This window comes from Danio rerio, chromosome 6 (genome assembly GCF_049306965.1).
Source record: "Danio rerio strain Tuebingen ecotype United States chromosome 6, GRCz12tu, whole genome shotgun sequence".
Taxonomy (NCBI): domain Eukaryota; kingdom Metazoa; phylum Chordata; class Actinopteri; order Cypriniformes; family Danionidae; genus Danio; species Danio rerio.
In genome coordinates, this window is record NC_133181.1 from 55,858,803 (window position 1) to 55,878,689 (window position 19,887).

General features: G+C 37.5%; 1 protein-coding gene across 1 annotated transcript in view; it reads right to left on the reverse strand.

Annotated features, from left to right (window-relative positions):
• Positions 1-14,159, reverse strand: part of gnai2b (guanine nucleotide binding protein (G protein), alpha inhibiting activity polypeptide 2b) — a 93,004-nt gene extending 78,845 nt beyond the window's left edge. Inside the window, 1 exon segment of the mRNA NM_199842.1 lies at positions 14,008-14,159. Coding sequence (NP_956136.1) covers positions 14,008-14,125 — 118 coding nt within the window. The 5' untranslated portion in view covers positions 14,126-14,159.
• Positions 14,160-19,887: the final 5,728 nt, after the last annotated feature.

Here is a 19,887-nt window from a genome sequence, read left to right on the forward strand (position 1 = left end):
GTATGATTGTTATGCATGTGTATGTGAGAGCGAGAGTATATGTGTGCATTTGAGTGTGTATATGTGTGCATATATTTTGAAAATGTAAGTGTGTGACTGGCTGTGCGGGTGCTGTCACCAGTTTCTGTGAGGTGTCACCTTGGCGAGTTGTTTTTTGCTCTCTCTCTCTCTCTCTCTCTCTCTCTGTGAAGGTAAAAGGAGAAGGTTCTGTGTTTTATCACTGTCTGCCTCTGTGGCGCTGGACGGTTTCTGCTCTGACCTCTGCTTTCTGCTGGCTCTCTGAACGCGACGAGCCAAAGTTACACAGACAGAACACAATGACTCAACACTCCACATGTAAACAGAGCAGATGATGCATCACTGAAACCACTCGCCTTCCAGCTTTAGAATAACTGATACGCCAGCTTAGAAGCCGAAGCCCTCAACTCTCAGAGTCCTGCGTTTAGAATACGTGGGATGTGATGACATAATGAGGATCGATGGTTTTTATTTAACAAATGCCTTTTGAATTTTTTCATTTTGTCTCTTATGACAATAACAATGAGGGTAACACTTTACAGTAAGGTTGTTTGAGTTAATAGCAAAGTAATACAGTTTAATTACAGTATTTATTTATGTCTTTTAACATTAATTAATAGAAATAAAGCTTTTCATTTTTGGTATATTAACTGCATTAATATTAACAAGCACAAGTTTGGATTTTATCTTCATTAGTAACTGTTTAACTAAGCTTAATAAATGCTGTTCATGTATTGTTCATTGTTAGTTCATGCTAGTAAGTATACATTAACTAATGAATCATAATAAAGTGACCAATAATAGTAGTATAGCTTGATATTTATTGCGTGTTTTTGCATTTAGCCCTCATAATTTATCAATAACCATTACCATCCCTGCCATCAGTGCTTTAGGGCAGGGCTATCAGTCTTTAAGGGCGGGGCTTTCTGTCATGTAAGGTGGGGCTCTCAGTCCTTTAGGGCGGGGCTATCTGTCATGTAGGGCGAGGCTATCTGTCATGTAGGGTAGGGCTATCTGTCCTTTAGGGCGGGGGTATCCGTCATGTAGGACGGGGCTATCAGTCATGTAGGGCAGGGCTATCAGTCCGTTAGGGCGGGGCTATCTGTCATGTAGGGCGAGGCTATCTGTCACATAGGGTAGGGCTATCTGTCCTTTAGGGCGGGGGTATCTGTCATGTAGGGCGGGGCTATCCGTCATGTAGGGCGGGGCTATCCGTCCTTTAGGGCCAGGCTCTCTGTCATGTAGGGCGGGGCTATCAGTCCTTTAGGGCGGAGCTATCTGTCATATAGGGTAAGGCCATCAGTCCTTTGGGGGGGCTATCTGTCGTTGAGGGCAAGGCTATCAGTCATTCAGTATGGAGTTATCTGTCATGTAGGGCGAAGGTTTGAGGTGCAATCGACTTGAACCATGGCTACAGCCAGTGATCAAAAAGATAAGACAAGCACAGGAGTTCGGATTTTGCTGTATATCGACAAATCACATGGCAAGATCAATGATTTATTTATCCAAACACTTTACTGGAAAGGGATTGAACAAAAGGACATTTCCAAAATAAGTGAGCTACACTTTCAGTGGAAATTTTACAGAAAAAGCAAGATATATCAGTGACAGTGTTGCTTTTAAATTTCTTTTCGTTTTTGAAACGGCTTGACTGGAGAAAAAAATTATAAATGTATAAATTATTTTATAGAATAATTATCTCAATCAGTCCTTTAGGGCGGGGCTATCAGTCTATTAAGGCGGGGTTATCAGTCATGTAAAGTGAGGTTATCAGTCTTTTAGGGCAGGGCTATCAGTCCTTCAGGGCGGAGCTATCAGGGTGAGTCTCATTTCTGCCAAGCTTTTGTCCATTCGTCAATCTTCCTTAATTTATATAGCAACGCCCATTTTCCAACAATCCAATCGGTTCCCTAAAGACAAAATCATCCACCGCCCTTATGTTTTACCCATTTCAGGACAATTTTAATTGAATATATGTCACAATATGGGGGGAGGAAGGAGAATAATCTTTACTTAAGTTTCATGGCGACTTTAAAATTATGTTTTATTTTCCTATGATGTAATTTTCATCATTCATTCATTCATTCATTCATTCATTCATTCATTCATTTATTCAGCTTAGTCCCTTTGTTAATCTGGGGTTAATAAACCGCCAACTTATCCAGCACGTTTTTTACGCAGTAAAAACACACACTCATTCACACTCATACACTACGGACAATTTAGCCGACCCTATGCATCTGTACCGCATGTCTTTGGAGTGTGGGGGAAACCGGAGCACCCGGAGAAAACCCACGCGAACGCAGGGAGAACATGCAAACTCCACACAGAAACGCCAACTGACCAAGCCAAGGCTCGAACCAGCAACCTTCTTGCTGTGAGGTGACAGCACTATTAACTGCGCCACTGCTTTCAGTTTTCATTCAATCAGTCGAATGGTTGGAATGTGCCAGTTGCAGGAGTATTGTGCTGACAGAGTTTAGTATCCAAACTGTTTAGACCAGTGGTTCTCAAACTATGGTGTACCAGTGGTACACATCTAGCGGTACGCGGAGGAATGATATATGTCATGTACATGCTACACACACTTCAAAATTGATCAAAAATGATGTATATAATATGTCCTATAGCCTATATTTCTGAGGTAATCTGCCACGTTTTTGAACTGTGCAGAGTTGTAGCTGCTTTACTGGGCCTACTGTGCTACTGTATTTCAATACTGCTCATTTTGGTGGTACTTGGAGAGACTATTTTTTTCTGAGGTGGTACTTGATGAAAAAAGTTTGAGAATCACTGCTTTAGACCAATAATTAAAGACAATGCTTCATCTGTATGAAATAAAACTGGCCTCGAAGGACTGCTCTTTTAGCAACCAGAATGGAACTTCTTGTGTTTCTTCTGTATCGTTTTCTTGCTGCAAGAACATTAAAATCTCTGAAAATGAGTCTTGGAATAGTTTTTGATCCTGACAATACTCCAGTTTTCATTTCCACATAATCCCTTCAGAAATCAATATCATCTGGTATTTGAAAAAAAAAATAATGCAGCATTAAAACCAGTGTGCTGATTATTTTTGGGGCGAGGCAGTGGCGCAGTAGGTAGTGCTGTCGCCTCACAGCAAGAAGGTCACTGGGTCGCTGGTTCGAACCTCGGCTCAGTTGACGTTTCTGTGTGGAGTTTGCATGTTCTCCCTGCCTTCTCGTGGGTTTCCTCCGGGTGCTCTGGTTTCCCCCACAGTCCAAAGACATGCGGTCCAGGTGAATTGGGTAGGCAAATTGTCCGTAGTGTGAATGTGTGTGTGGATGTTTCCCAGAGATAAGTTGCGGCTGGAAGGGCATCCGCTGCGTAAAAACTTGCTGGATAAATTGGCGATTCGTTCCGCTGTGGCAACCCCGGATTAATAAAGGGATTAAGCCGACAAGAAAATGAATGAATGATGATTATTTTTGCAGAAACGCTGATGAATTATTGGGAATTTTCTGATGAATGTACCTTCTTTGAACCATAATTCCAACTGGAAAATATTTATATTTAACTCTAGCTACACTGAAAAAAATGCTTCATTAGATTTACAAATTGTTATAAAAGGTAAGCGCTTGCAAACAATTTATTCAGTTTAAACCAACAAATAAAATGTAGCAATGTTCAACTTAATTTGAATCAATTCAGCTCATATTAATAGTTTGCAACCACTTCCCTTTAAAAATGTAGTAAATCCAAAGAATCTTTTTTTCAGTGTATGTCACTCAGCCTTAGTGTGCATTTACAACATGTACCCTAGCAAATTGCTCTTCCTCAGGGGATTTACACACTCAGAAACGTGTAAAAAGCTCTAGCATAAAAGAGTCCAAAATAACCTCTTAAAATGTGTGTGTCTCTGACGGTATCTTGAGCACATGAACCCTCCTGACATTCAGTCGCCCTCATTCTGTGGCACACTTCCATTAGTTATGATGCGAGCGTCGCCGCTGGCATTTCTCATCTCAAAAAAACTAAACTCGTCACTCTCGTCCCCAAAGCTTTGTGTCTTTTAGAGTTTTCTTGAGGTTTTCAGCGAGCAAGCGCACCTGAGATGTATTGTTCAAGAGGAAGGAGTTGAAAAGTTTTGCATAAACAGCTTCTCCTGCTCTCTGTCGTGACCTTGACTCTTTAGTGTTTGGGGATTCAACACTAGTCGGCCATGTTTCTAGAGGGTAAAAATAAAAGCTAAAAAGAGTTTGACTCAAGGATATTCCTGGCATCGAAACGTCCCGCTGACTTCTTAAATTAAACCCAACTGATACGAGTCTGATGTCATAAACAGCAGAGATTTGAGGTGGTGGCAAGGTTAAAAATGATCATTAAAAGTCTGTCTGAGATGAAGATTTTCTAAGGAGATGCGATTAATTTCAGGAGTTCGTTTATTGACGGCAAATTACACAGCCTGTAGTTTTTTTTTTTTTTTAATATGAAAATTTTCAGTGTACACTCACCGGCCACTTTATTAGGTACACCTGTACAACTGCTTAGTAATGCAAGTTTCTAATCAGCCAATCACATGGCAGCAACTCAATGCATTTTAGCATGTAAACATGGTCAAGATGATCTGCGGCAGTTCAAACCAAGGATCAGAGTGGAGATGAAAGTTGATTTAAGTGACTTTGAATGTGGCATAGTTGTTGGTGCCAGACGGGCTGGTCTGAGCATTTCAAAAACTGCTGATCTACTGGGATTTTCAGATACTACCATCTCTAGGGTTTACAGAGAATGGTCCGAAAAAGAGAAAATATCCAGTGAGCGTCAGTTCTGTGGGTACAAATGCATTGTTGATGCCAGAGGGCAGAGGAGAATTGCCAGACTGATTCCAGCTGATAGAAAAGCAACAGTAACTCAAATAACCACTCGTTACAACTGAGGTCTGCAGAAGAGCATCTCTGAACCACAACACGTTCAACCTTGAGGCAGATGGGCTACAGAAGACCACACCGGGTGCCACTCCTGTCAGCTAAGAACAGGAAACTGAGGCTACAATTCACACAGGCTCACCAAAATTGGACAATAGAAGATTTGAAAAACGTTGCCTGCTCTGATGAGTCTCGATTTGTGCTGCGACATTCAGATGGTAGGGTCAGAATTTGTTATCAACAACATGAAAGCATAGATCCATCTTGTATCAACGGTTCAGGCTGGTGGTGGTGGTGTAATGGTGTGGGGGATATTTTCTTGGCACACTTTGAGCCCATTAATACCAATTGACCATTGTGTCAACACCACAGCCTACCTGAGTATTGTTGCTGACCATGTCCATCCTTTTATGACCACAATGTACCAATTTTCTGATGGATACTTCCAGCAGGATAATGCACCATGTCATAAAGCGCAAATCATCTCAGACTGGTTTCTTGAACATGACAATGAGTTCACTGTATTCAAATGGGCTTCACAGTCACCAGATCTCAATCCAACATAGCACCTTTGAGATGTGGTGGAATGGGAGATTCGCATCATGGATGTGCAGCCGACAAATCTGCAGCAACTGTGTGATGCTATCATGTTAATATGGACCAAAATCTCTGAGGAATATTTCCAGTATCTTGTTGAATTTATGCCACAAAGGATTGAGGCAGTTCTAAAGGCAAAAGGGGGTCCAACCCGATACTAGTAGGGTGTACCTAATAAAGTGGCCGGTAAGTGTATAGCAATCCCACAATGGACATTATGTAGATTTTTGTTTTTTTGTACTGACTACTGAACCACTGTGATAACAGACTTTGGCTGAAGGATTTCTGAATGACCGAAACAACGTTTCATATTTTTTACAATGTGGTTTGTCTGATATGCAAACCCATTTCTGCTTTCATATGATCTGTTTAAGTAAAAACAAATGACATTTTTGATGCACATGCAGGAATTTATTTCCATTTTCTGTTTAACGGAGCGAGGATTTTTTTCAACACATTTCTAACTACATTGTAGCCTAAATAAAACAAATAAGACTTTCTCCAGACGAAAAAATATTATCAGACAAAATTCAAAGGGGGGCTAATAACTTCACTGGGGGGACTTCAACTATATTAGTGTATATTTTTTACACTTTCTAGATTGTTGTTATTTATTTACAGCGAGATATTTTTAAAAGCTGAACAGTTTAAGTCGCTGATGAAGAAATTCTACTCAAGTTTGTTATGTGCATTTTTTAAAATGGATATGCTGTTCATGCAATATTCCAAAATGCATATAACAAGGTTGATGGAAACACAAGCTAACAGCTTCAATAGTATTACTTTCGTACCATGACTGTCAGTTGCTGCCAGCTTTCAACATTCTTCAAAACATTTCCTTTAACTCAAAGGAACCATTCGAGGCAGAGTAAATGGAGAGTTAACATTCATTTTTGAGTGAATTTCTCTTAAATCCCATTCCTAATCCTATTACTCTAAACTGTTTTCTGTTTATTTATGATTGTGAATTGCATTATGGGATGTTGAGACGAGTCTTCGCTGAGGCCATCTTTCAGCCTCCACCACGGTGACTGAAGCTCTGTACAAGACTTTTGGCCAGCGGAGAAATTAAAATGGTTGTGCCGAACTGAGTCTGGTTCTCTCAAGGTTTTTTTTTCTTCACTCTCCTATTCGTGAAGTTTTTTTTTCCCTCTCTGCTGTCGCCACTGCCTCTCATGGTTCAGGATTGGTAGAGCTACTCATCGATGAATTTGCTCTTCAGTGTTTGGACTCTCAGTAATGATTTCACAACACACTGAACTGAGCTAAACTAAACTGAACTGAACTTAAACACTAAAAACTGAACTACACTGTTCCAGTTACTATGACCATTTATGTGAAGCTGCTTTGACACAATCTACATTGTAAAAGCGCTATACAAATAAAGCTGAATTGAATTGAATTGATCTCTACTCTGACTTTTGATGTTGAAAATTCAACTCCACAGTTCAACAAAGTGTCCTTTATTGAAATTTGAGTCATTTTAAATAATATAATATATAAGAAATAGAGAGAAATAATTCTGCGGAAGAACAGAAAATGTAATGGCAGTTTATTACAAGGGGTTTGTCCTGTAAATACAACAACAGTACAATATATAACTTTAAACTATTAAAAATGTCAATAAATGTCACTTTTTTAACATCAAAAAGCTTTTGGAGGAAAGATCAAGCTCCCATAATGCAATTCAAAACCATAAATAAGTGCAAAAATAAATCACAAAATACAGAAAACTTTGCAGATATTTTTACAGCGTGCGATGTTGAATAATGCAGTATGTGCTTTTCCTAGATTGTTGTTATTTATTTACAGGGAGATATTTTTAAAAGCCGAACACAGTTTAAGTCGCTGAGGGAGAATCGGTGTCAGGCTAAGTTCATCCAGTACTTTGATTAGCTCTTGTGTATTCCCCGAGCAGCTTCTTCTCCCAGAACTGGATCCCTCTCCGCAGGGTAAAGTGTATTGTGGAGAGGCTGCCGTCCCACCTGTCCCCATGCTGTCAGAATCACAGCACATGCTGAGCCGCTAACAGGACATGACAGAGAGGACACAGACGCTCCAGACGCGCCGCTGAGCTCTGAGGCCCATGCATGCAGAATCAGGCCACAGACCAAGACACTAACTTTCAGAGATTAAGGCCGTTTACACAATAGCCATGTAGCCAAGAATGAAATTGTTCTCATTTTAAGACAAGGTTTTCAAAATGATCCGCCTTTACACATCTGTGAAAACGACCAGAAAAGCTGCATTACATATTCTACGCCAGTATTTGGCACAAAACAGTATCCTAGGGAAGTGATGACGTGCCGTCTGCGGCTTAGCACTGTTGTGTGTGTAGAATTTGCCATGTTTAAGATTCATCTCTGCTGTTGGATGTAATATAAAGTAAATCAACTCATAACATAAAGCATTACACTATAAAAAGAGCTGTGATTTTAATGTATCTACAGTAAACATCTTTAACCTGGGTGTGTGTGTGTATATGTGTGTGTGTGTGTGTAATTATATATATATATATATATATATATATATATATATATATATATATATATATATATATATATATATATATATACATATATACATATATATATACATATATATATATACATATATATATATATATACACACACACACACACACACACATTTACATAAATATGTATATATGTTAGAGGTGTGAACCTACACTGGTCTCACGGTTTGGTTACGATTATCATGCCATTGATTCGGTTCAATTGGATATTTTAGTGCATCACGATGCTTAACATACACAGTTTTATGTTTTCTTCACAGCACAGCAATTCTTGTATTAAAATGCATAAATATGTTTATATACTATTTGTAATACATTTTTGTCCTTTAATACAAACAGTCAGATATATAAACTGTGCCTTTAAACAACACAAGCATTTATGGCAAATAATATAAACAAATATGAATATCCCGCTCGCTGTCTGATCCTTGTCAACCAAGTTCTTTTACACCCCTTTGATTGGTCACACGCTCAACAAAAAGGTCTGCGATTGGCTCTTGCGTGCTACGCTCTTCACAGATAAGTAAAACAGCCAAGTAAAACAGCCGAAAGGAGAGGAAGTCACGCCAACAGGTTAAATGGGCCACAGAGAGAGAGAGAGAGAGAGAGAGAGAGAGAGAGAAATGGAGTACTTTCATCGTCTCAATCGTAGTGAAATAGGAGCTTCTGCTGTGTCAGTGAAAGACTGTCCAGCAAACACACACGCAGTGAAATTGTGCACAGTATCTGAGTTTTTAAGTAGTTGGAGCGTATAAATACTTTCCTATAATACTTTCCGCTTTCCTCCCTCCCTCCCTAACGCATATGAGATAAATGACGTCACTATATAATAACTGGTTATGATTATTACTGAACCGATACAGAATGGTCCGCGTCTGCATCGCGGTGCACCGAAGAAACAATTAATTTTGACACCCCTAATATATGTATATATGTATGTAGTTGGCGATTTATTCCGCTGTGGCTACCCCAGAATAATAAAGGAACTTAGCCGAAAAGAAAATTAATTCAATTTTGTTTTGTTTTTTAGATTTGTCTTTTTAGTCACAAAAAAAAGTGTCATCATGAAAACAAAAGCATTAAAAATTTTCCCATTTTTGATATAAGATATTGCCAATTAAATGACCTGGGATTCTCATAATTTGTCTATGATGCTTTAAAAAACTCAAAATCACTTCCATTATCATCTCACACACTTTTTAAAAAACCTTGCTAAAGGTTTAGAAATTAATATATTTGGTAATACTGCAGCAAACAGGCCTGCTTTTCATGATGATGTTAACCAGACCGCATTAAAAAGATGGCACATAAAGTTCTGTACCTTGATTCTGACACATTTAAAAAAGATACAGTGCTAAGATCAAAAGGATGTCTGTTATTTTAATTATTGTTATTTAAAATACAGATTAAAGTGAACTGTTTTTTTTACGTCCTTCAGGGAGGAGCAAGCGTTAGTTAGGAGGGTCATTCATTCATATTCTTTTCAGCTTAGTCCTTTTATTGATCAGGGGTTGCCACAGCAGAATGAACCACCAACTTCACCAGCATATGTTTTACACAGCGGATGCCCTTCCTGCTGCAACCCATCACTGGGAAACACCCATAAACTTTCATTTACACTTACGCTAAAGACAATTTAGCTTACTTAATTCACCTATAGCGTAGGAAACCCACGCCAACAAAGGGAGAACATGCACACCCCACACAAAAATGCCAACTGCCACAGCCAAGGCTTGAACCAGAGATTTAAAAAAACACATTTAAAAAAAAATACAGTGCAAGGTTATGCTAAAAATTTAATGGATTCAATCCAAATATGATCTAACCCACTCATTGGTTTACGTTTAATTTTTTTTCTTTTGTAATAACCAAAGAAATTTGAGTTGAAACAACCCAGCATTTTAAAGGGCAATTAAAACCAGACAATACTTGTCAAATTTAATACATAGCTGGTGTCGGATGGATGGATGGATGGATGGATGGATGGATGGATGGATGGATGGATGGATGGATGGATGGATGGATGGATGGATGGATGGATGGATGGATGGATGGATGGATGGATGGATGGATGGATGGATGGATGGATGGATGGATGGATGGATGGATGGATGGATGGATGGATGGATGGATGGATGGATGGATGGATGGATGGATGGATGGATGGATGGATGGATGGATGGATGGATGGATGGATGGATGGATGGATGGATGGATGGATGGATGGATGGATTTTTTTTCCAATAAAATTAGTTGAGTTTTGTAATTTAAACCCAAAAATTTTATTCTCATACGTTTTTACAACGATTTACAGAGGATGAAACTAAAATGACAAATCAGTGAAAGTTTATATACAAACAAAAACTTTAATAATTTTTTTTTTAATGTTGCGCAAGTCAAATAATTAAGTCTCATTTTAAGTCTTGGCTTTTTGCTTTGAAAACATTCAATTTGACCTATATGTCAGCAATCTATTTTTTCACAATATTTACTAATAACAATTTATTTACTGTTTTTTTTTTTTTTTTAACCATCTACTGCATAGGTCTCAAACTCGATTCCTGGAGGGCCGCGGCTCTGCAGTTTTACTTCAACCCAAATCAAACACTGCTGAGCCAACAAATCAAGGTGTTCCAGACTACAAGGAGGTAACTATTACTAGAGGTGGTTGAAGCTAAACAATGCAGAGCTGTGACCCTCCAGGAATAAAGTTTGAGACCATTGATCTATTGCTTAACGCATACCATTCTGGGCTAAATATGGTGGAAAGTGTCATCAGTAACAGCCATTGCCCTGAAAACAAAAACAATGTTTGCTGTTTGTTCAAACTAAAACAACACAATTATTGAGTGTTTTTTGTTGCAACTTAATTGTTTTATGTTCAATCCACTTAAATTTTTAAAAACTAATATGTTAACTCAATTCCTTTATGTCGTCCCAACACAACATGCGTGTGTACACTAATCTACATCACTACCAAAAAGTCAAAATAAAACAAATGACATTATACAAAGCCCTAATAATTAAACATGTGCACATCTACACAACATACATTCAGTACAGGACCCCCATGCACTTTCCAAATCAAGCACGCTTCCATTTACCACCGGTGGACCTGGCAAAATAAAAATGGATTGGTTACAGCAGGAGCACTCAGCTTTAATGAAGCATAATTGAATGGTGAAGTCTTTTGTTTGGAGCTGTACTTATCTGATTCTCACAGCAGGGTTACTGGAGAACCCGCACTACCTGCAGACTCCTGTTTATTTCAATCCTGGATGTCTTCCTAAAAAATCAAACAGCATGCGCAAACCTTTCTTCGTCACCATGTCAAAGTATTACTGATGCGAAACAGCCATAAACACGATAACTGAGATTATTTATGACACCGGCAGCATAACAGACAATGCAGTCTCCGTAATTAAACATTGATAACTCTGCTTTTTTCCAACACAGCAGGGAGTAAAGCTAATGCAAGTATAGCTAGTGGAAGCGTTACATAATGCATTTGAGAACATTTGAGAACATCTGCAACTGACCTGAATAAAACAATGGCATGAAAACATTATTGATGAATAGATGGCAGACTGTATGCAAGATCTCTTTGCAAATCTAAGAACTCTTATTTATATTTATTATAACGTACAATAGAGTAGATGAAGCACTGAGGTATCACAATTGTGTTTTTTCATATGCAAGTCATGAGCAAGGCGTAATTCCAGAATATGAGAGATGAAATGAACATTTTGGGTGAATAAAATCAACGAGGTATTGTGTCATTCTATAGTAAACCATAAAAAAATTCATTATGAAGTCTGCATGATCTCTGTACGGATGGATGGACGGAAGAAGGAAATATTGGACAGATGGATGAAGGAAATATTAGAAGGATGGATGGACAGACGGATGAATGAACGGATGGATGGATGTGGGAAATATTGGGCAGATGGATGAAAGAAATGTAGGATAGGTGGATGGAGAAAATATTGGAAGGATGGATGAAGAATATGTTGGACAAATGGAAGGAAATATTGGACGGATGGATGAAAAAAATATGGGACAGATGGAAAGAAATATTGGACGAATGAACAGATGAATTAAGGAAATATTGGACGGATGGATGGATGTAGGAAATATTGGACGGATGGACCGATGGATGAAGGAATTATCAGATGGATGAAGGAAATATTGGATGGATGGAAGAAAATATTGGACAGATTGAAGGAAATTATGGACAGATGGATGAAGGAAATACTGGAAAGATGGATGAAGGGAATATTGGATGGATTGAGGGATGAAGGAAATATTGGACAGATGGATTAAGGAAATATTGGACGGATGGACCGATGGATGAAGGAATTATTAGATGGATGAAGGAAATATTGGATGGATGGAAGAAAATATTGGACAGATTGAAGGAAATTATGGACAGATGGATGAAGAAAATACTGGAAAGATGGATGAAGGGAATATTGGATGGATTGAGGGATGAAGGAAATATTGGACAGATGGATGAAGGAAATATTGGACGGATGGATGAAGGAAATATTGGATGCATGGACAGATGGATGAAGGAAATATTGGACGAATGAAAAATATTTTATGGATAGACAGATAGATGAAGGAAATCATGGACAGATGGATGAAGGAAATACTGGACGGATTGATGGATGAAAGGAAGAAGGAAATATTGGACAGATGGATGGAAATATTGGTTGGATGGGCTAATGGATAAAGGATATACTGGACGGATGAAAGGATGGATGAAGGAAGCATTGGACGAATGGATGAAGGAAATATTGGATGGATGGAAGGATGGATGAAGGAAACATTGGACAAATGGATTGATGAAAGAAATAATGGATGGATGAATGGACGGATGGACAGATGGACGGATGGACAGATGGATAGATAAAAAGGAAATTGACAAGGGGAAAAAAAATTATCGAGATAGGAAAACTTACTAGGGTTCTTAAAAAGTAGAGAACTAAAAATCTCTAAATAAATAGCAGTTATGGTTAAAGATTGATTAATTAGACACGATTGTGTATTTATAAAATTATAATCATTTTAACCATTAAGCTTTTATTATGAGCAACTTGACAATGATCACAATGCAATTTCTTAAAAACATTTCCATAAAAGCCCCAGTAACACTCCAGCTTTTTTTTCAATGAGTATTTTAAAGAGTAAAAACAGTACAAAACAATCAAATTAAAACAATAAAATACACTGTGAACAAAACAAAATAGACTTCATGGAGTCTCACACAGTACTTTCATATAGGAAGTACCCTGCTTTGAGTATCACGCAACTACACCATTATCTCAATGTTATCAACACAACAAGGCATTTTTGAACCATAGTACTAGCATGACAAAAATATACTACCATGACATTTCAATGATGTCAAAAAAACATGTCCTTAAGGCATTATTTCACCGTCTGTGTGAAGTAAAGCCCCGATCCAGCTATGTGTAACCCAATGTTAGCCAAATAAACCATACATTTAGCTGCATTTTGTTTTGTTTTTGTTTTATTTGAATGCAGCTTGTCATATGCATGATACTCCATCATGTAAGCAAAGTCAGATAGCATTTATAAGGTACACCTGCAAGCAATAACCATAATTTGACTTTCTCTGTGAACTAGTAAACAGGGTAACAACACCACAGTATCTAAATGCTTCAAATATGATGTTTTTGACATTACAAACATATGATCTCCTGTGTAAACAACATCAAGCACTGCTGTATCAGCCGGATGCTGCTGTATCTGCAACACATCAAGCTCACCCAGAGCAAACAGATCCATCAGCTCTGTCTGAACGAGAAGCAAAGTACTGGCATGTTGTTTTTATGGAAGCGTGACGAATATCAAAGCTGCTGGAAATAACACACACACACACACACACACACACACACACACACACACACACACACACACACACACACACGACGTGCAGTGACTTACCGAGCAGGAGCAGCTTCACCTCCCTCGCCGCCTTCTCTCCATCCTCCCGCAGGTTTTTGTCGATCATCTTTGATCTCTCTGCGGCCGCCTTGTCCTCCGCGCTCACCGTGCAGCCCATGATGGAAGCGTGCGCGCGTCAAACTTCAAAGAAATCGTCCGTTCCGCCAAACAACGCTAAACTGTAAAGACGCGACAGACGGTATATAAAGTGTTACAATTGAAAGGCTTTGATTCCGATAATCCCCGGCCTGTGATTCTCCATCAATCAGAAATTGTTTAGAGAGACGCGATTAAAAAGTTGCAGTTCAGTTTGCCATCAGATCAATCAATCAATCAATCACTTCCTTTAGCGCCTCCTTTCAGATCAGAGAGCAGCCGCGGCGTCGGCGCTTTCATCTGCCGCTCACAGCTCCTGAAATACAAATCATTTGCTGCCGTTAAATCTTTATTCTCCACGCAAAACTGTATCCAAGCGGTGACAAATCGTGCCGCCAAAGAGCTCCGGTGGTTTTGGTGTTGAATTCAAGCGTCCAGCATGTCACTGCTCCTGCTGCAGGGAGATTGTGAATGTAGTAAATGTGAATACTCTGCTGTGCTCGCCTCGCACTGCTTTCTTCTGAGGAATAAACAGAGCAGAAGAATGTGAAAAAGCCGAAGCGTGCAGCGCCCACCCACTGGTCGACACTGCGCATGAATTGTGGGAAATGCAGTAGTTTTCGGCTCTTTCTCTGTCAACTAGTTATGACTAGGGTGTTTGATTCGTTTTAATAAATCGGTTTGGTCAAATGATTCACTGAAATATTTAAAATGATCCACCGATTAACTCCTATATATTGTATATTCTCAGTTTAAATACCCCAACATATAACCCAACTATAGGTTATTATGATTCATTCATTCATTTTCTTCTCGCCATAGTCCCTTTATTAATCTGGGGTCGCCACAGCAGAATGAACCGCCAACTTATCCAGCACATTTTTACACAGCGGATGCCCTTTCAGCTGCAACCCATCTCTGGGAAACATTCAAACACACATTCACACACACACACACACTCATACATTACGGACAATTTAGTCTACCCAATTCACCTGTACCGCATGAAAACCTGGAGGAAGCCCATGCAAACGCAGGGAGAACATGCAAACTCCACACAGAAACGCCAACTGAGCCGAGGATCGAACCAGCGACCCAGCCACCTTCTGCGTCACCAGGTTATTATGATGTACAGTTGTATTTTTCTTTTAGCCCTGACAGGCAAGACAAACTGTCTGTCTTGCAGGATTGTTTAGTCTCCAATAACAAATGGATGGCAGACAATTTTCCGCAACTGAACCCTGATAAAACTGAAATGCTGATTTTTGCTCCAGATAGCATCACCGCAATGATCAGGCACATTTTGGGGGGCTTGTCATCTTCAAAATGCAGTGATATTAGAAATCTAGGTGTCATCTATGATCGAGCACTGTGTTTTAATAGCGATGTTAAGTCTGTTGTCCGTACATGCTTTTTTCATCTGAGGAACATCACAGAAATCAGACATTGTGTCAAAGGAAGAGATGGAGATGCTTGTCCATGCCTTCATCTCTTCACGATTGGATTATTGTAATGTTCTGTTCACTTGTCTGAACAAATCTTCCATGGATCGATTGTGTGTGTGTGTGTGTGTGTGTGTGTGTTTGTGATAGAAACCAAACAATTATGTTACATGGATATTTGAATGTCTATATAATTTGTATCATATACATATAATTTACATCTAAATATTAATAAACAGTCTAAAATATATGCACGCATGTGTGTATTTATATTAATGTAAACAAAAATATTGTCAAAACAAACCTTTATTTTGTATGCAAATAATCACGATTAATGTTTGTCCAGCACTAATTATTAGCATATTTAAATTATATGTATAAATATATTATAAATAATAAAATGTTTTAACTATTATGCATTTAAATAAGAATCAAATATGCATACATATTTAACATACTTTTCTGTTACTTCATAAATAATGACATTTAACTTCATAAATAGGCTACTCTTAAAAATGTGTAAAAAAAAAAAAAAGCCTCCAAATAAATGTACATATAATACAGTAATAATTTACTTAACAGCTTTAATTTGTTTCTTTACATTTGGTTTATAAAAATGTAATGGCCTAGCAGTGTAGCAAAAACACAATACATTCTAAGAAATAGTGGGTTATTTCAACGCAAATTGGGTAAAATATACAAACCCAAAGATTTGGTTAAATTTGGCCCTATTATTTTAAATTGCTGAGTTATTTAAACCCAAATTGGGTAAAATATGGACTAACCCAAAGATTAGTTTAAATTTGGTCGTATTATTTTAATTTGCTGGGTTATTTAAACCCAAATTGGGTAAAATATGAACAAACACAAATAAATGCTGGGTTATTTAAACCAAAAATGGATAAAATATGGACAAACCTAAAGATTAGTTCAAATTTGGTCACATTTTATTGTTATTTGCTGAGTTATTTAAACCCAAATTGAGTAAAATATGGACAAACCCAAAGATTGGATTAAATTTGGTCCTAATTTTCTAATTTGCTGGGTTATTTGAACCCAAATTGGGTAAAATATGGACAAACCCAAAGATTGGGTTAAATTTGTCCTATTATTTTAATTTGCTGGGTTGTTTAAACCCAAATAAGGCATATAAAATATGGACAAACCCAAAGATTAGGTTAAATTAGGTCCTATTATTTTCATTTGCAGGGTTGTTTAAACCCAAATTAAGGTAAAAACCCAAAGATTAGGTTAAATTAGGTCCTATTATTTTCATTTGCTGGGTTGTTTAAACCCAAATTAAGGTAAAAACCCAAAGATTAGGTTAAATTAGGTCCTATTATTTTCATTTGCAGGGTTGTTTAAACCCAAATTAAGGTAAAAACCCAAAGATTAGGTTAAATTAGGTCCTATTATTTTCATTTGCTGGGTTGTTTAAACCCAAATTAGGGTAAAAACCCAAAGATTAGGTTAAATTAGGTTCTATTATTTTCATTTGCTGGGTTGTTTAAACCCAAATAAGGTAAAATATGGACAAATCAAAGACCTATTGGACCTATTCTTTAATTAAAAATTAACACCCGTTGGGTTAGTCCAATTGCACCCACACTTGGGTTAAAATAAACCAGTTTCCATTTGTGCTACACCCTGTCAGACTGTCCTACCTCCCATTCAAAAAGTAAGTAGCACATTTTGATGACGCAACATGCTACCCATCAGATTTTGCTACCAGTGTAAATATAAGGTGGAGTAGTGTGATATGAAGCTGTAATATGGCCCTAATCTACCTAATCCCAACCTCACAACCATTCAAATATAATGTTAGCAGCATAATCTCACGGGATAACATGTCAAGACACAGCATTTTTAGAGGGTAGAAATCATTAGGTTTTCGCTTGATTTTGTTTTGAAATATATATTTTAGTTAGATATTGCTTATCATAAGAGCTACACATTAGATTGTAATACATTCACGTTTCTAACATGACACTTACCTCAAATTGATGAAGAGGATTGGCAGACCTTCTGCAAATCAGTTCAAAAGAATCACTGGAAAAGAATCGATTCAAACGAACGACTCTTTACAGCACGTTTGCTCTTGAACTCCTCTTTAGTGCTTAAAATAACAAGAGAAAACGTTTGCAATGTTAAGTAGACCTTTTGTAGATTAAAAAAACTTTAATGGTACTTAATAAATCTACATTTGCATTTAGTTATATCTGGCATTTGCTATGTTGATCTGCAAGTATCGCCCTCAAGGGTTAGAAAAACGAATCACAATATTTTCACATCTTAATAAACTTAAACTCACCAGCGTATTCACGATCAATGTTGTAAAAGTAAATACCAAAATCACATACAGGTTTAAAAACAGCTTTTTATTGTCAAAGTGGTTCTGCTATTTACACTATACAAGCTAAATATGCATCACAAATAAAAGCGGTTCACATTTATATACAATATATATACGAATGCACTGAACAATCTATCATATGAACCCGACTGAAGTGATTAAATAGGTGTAAATAATGTAAATAAAACTATGAAGGGAAGAATTCCAGATTATTTGTACCAGATTGTATGCATTACACACTATATGAATCCCAATTCAGAATAATCAGTATTAATTATCGATGAATTTATGCTCAGTCACCTTTGGTTGAAGGAAATATCAAATATAGACAGCAAGGCTATAACTAAAACTACTTTTTAAAATAAAGTATAATAATAAAATTACAATTCAGAATTCACTGTTACCATGATTTAAAAAAAAATAATGATTAAAAAATAAAATAAAATAATAAAGTCTGCGGTCTATTTGACCAACACCTATAATGGAAAAAAGAAAAGATAGGTAGTATCTACAGAGTATCTAAGGTAGATGGTTGCAATACGAGGCACTTTTCTTTTGAATATTTAGACGGTATAATACTCCACAAGCTACATATTAGAATCAAACAATCATGAACAAAGAAAGATTTGCATACTGTAACACATCATTATAATGTTAAATACACTAAAACAATTGCTGTTATGTGTATTTTGTGATCAACAAGCGTTTATTTACAGTAGTGAATTGCATTATGGGAACTTGATTTCTGCTTTGTCGACTTTAATGTGGATTATTCAACTTTACAGTTTAACAAAGTGACTTTTATTGATATTTTAGTTGTTTGAAATACTATAATGTATAAGAAAGAGTCTGTAAAATAACAGAAAAATGTACTGGCTGCTTATTACAAGGTTTTTGTAGCATAATATACACCCCCTGATAAAAGTTGTGTCGCCTACCAAAGTTTGAGAAACAACAAATAATAACTTGACTTTTAGTTGTTCATTTGGTATCAGAAGTGGCTTATATGAAAGACCTCTAGATTACGCTAATTTTACCACAATAAAATATGATCATGCCTTGATTTTAAGAGAGTAAGATCTGACTTTGCTTAGGCAAAAGTCTTGTCACTTAAAATAAATAATGCACAGTACAGAATATAAAGTCCTGCTGCAGTGGAAACAGAATGAATATTGTGTCTGACTCCCATGAGCTTGGAGGACTGCATCCATACATCTCTGCACTGACTTAAATCACATATTAATAAAGTCATCTGGAATGGCAAAGAAAGCGTTCTTGCAGGACTCCCAGAGTTCATCAAGACTCTTTGGATTCATCTTCAATGCCTCCTCTTTCATCTTATCCCAGACATGCTCAATAATGTTCATGTCTGGTGACTGGGTTGGCCAATCCTGAAGCACCTTGAGCTACTTTGCTTTCAGGAGCTTTGATGTGACGGCTGAAGTATGAGAAGGAGCGCTATCCTGCTGAAGAATTTGCCCTCTCCTGTGGTTTGTAATGTAATGGGCAGCACAAATGTCGATACCTCAGGCTGTTGATGTTGCTATCCACTCTGCAGATCTCTCGCACGCCCCCATACTGAATGTAACCCCAAACCATGATTTTTTTCTTCACCAAACTTGACTGATTTCTATGAGAATCTTGGGTTCAAGCTCTTCTGCAGTATTTGTGATGATTGGGATGCAGCTCAACAGATGATTCATCAGAAAAATCTGACACTTTTCCAAATGATCAACTAGAAGTCAAGTTATTATTTGTTGCTCTTACGACTGGGGTCAACAACAAGACTTTTGTCAGGTAGTGTAAAACACCAACCCAAACAATATATCATTTTAAACTATTAAAAATGCTCATAAAAGTCACTTCTCCCAACTTTTCAAGGTTAAAAGTCATTAGCAGAGAGATCAATCTCCCATAATGCAATTGAAAAGCATAAATAAATGTGGAAAAATAAGAACATGAATCACAAAATACACAAACCTGCTCATT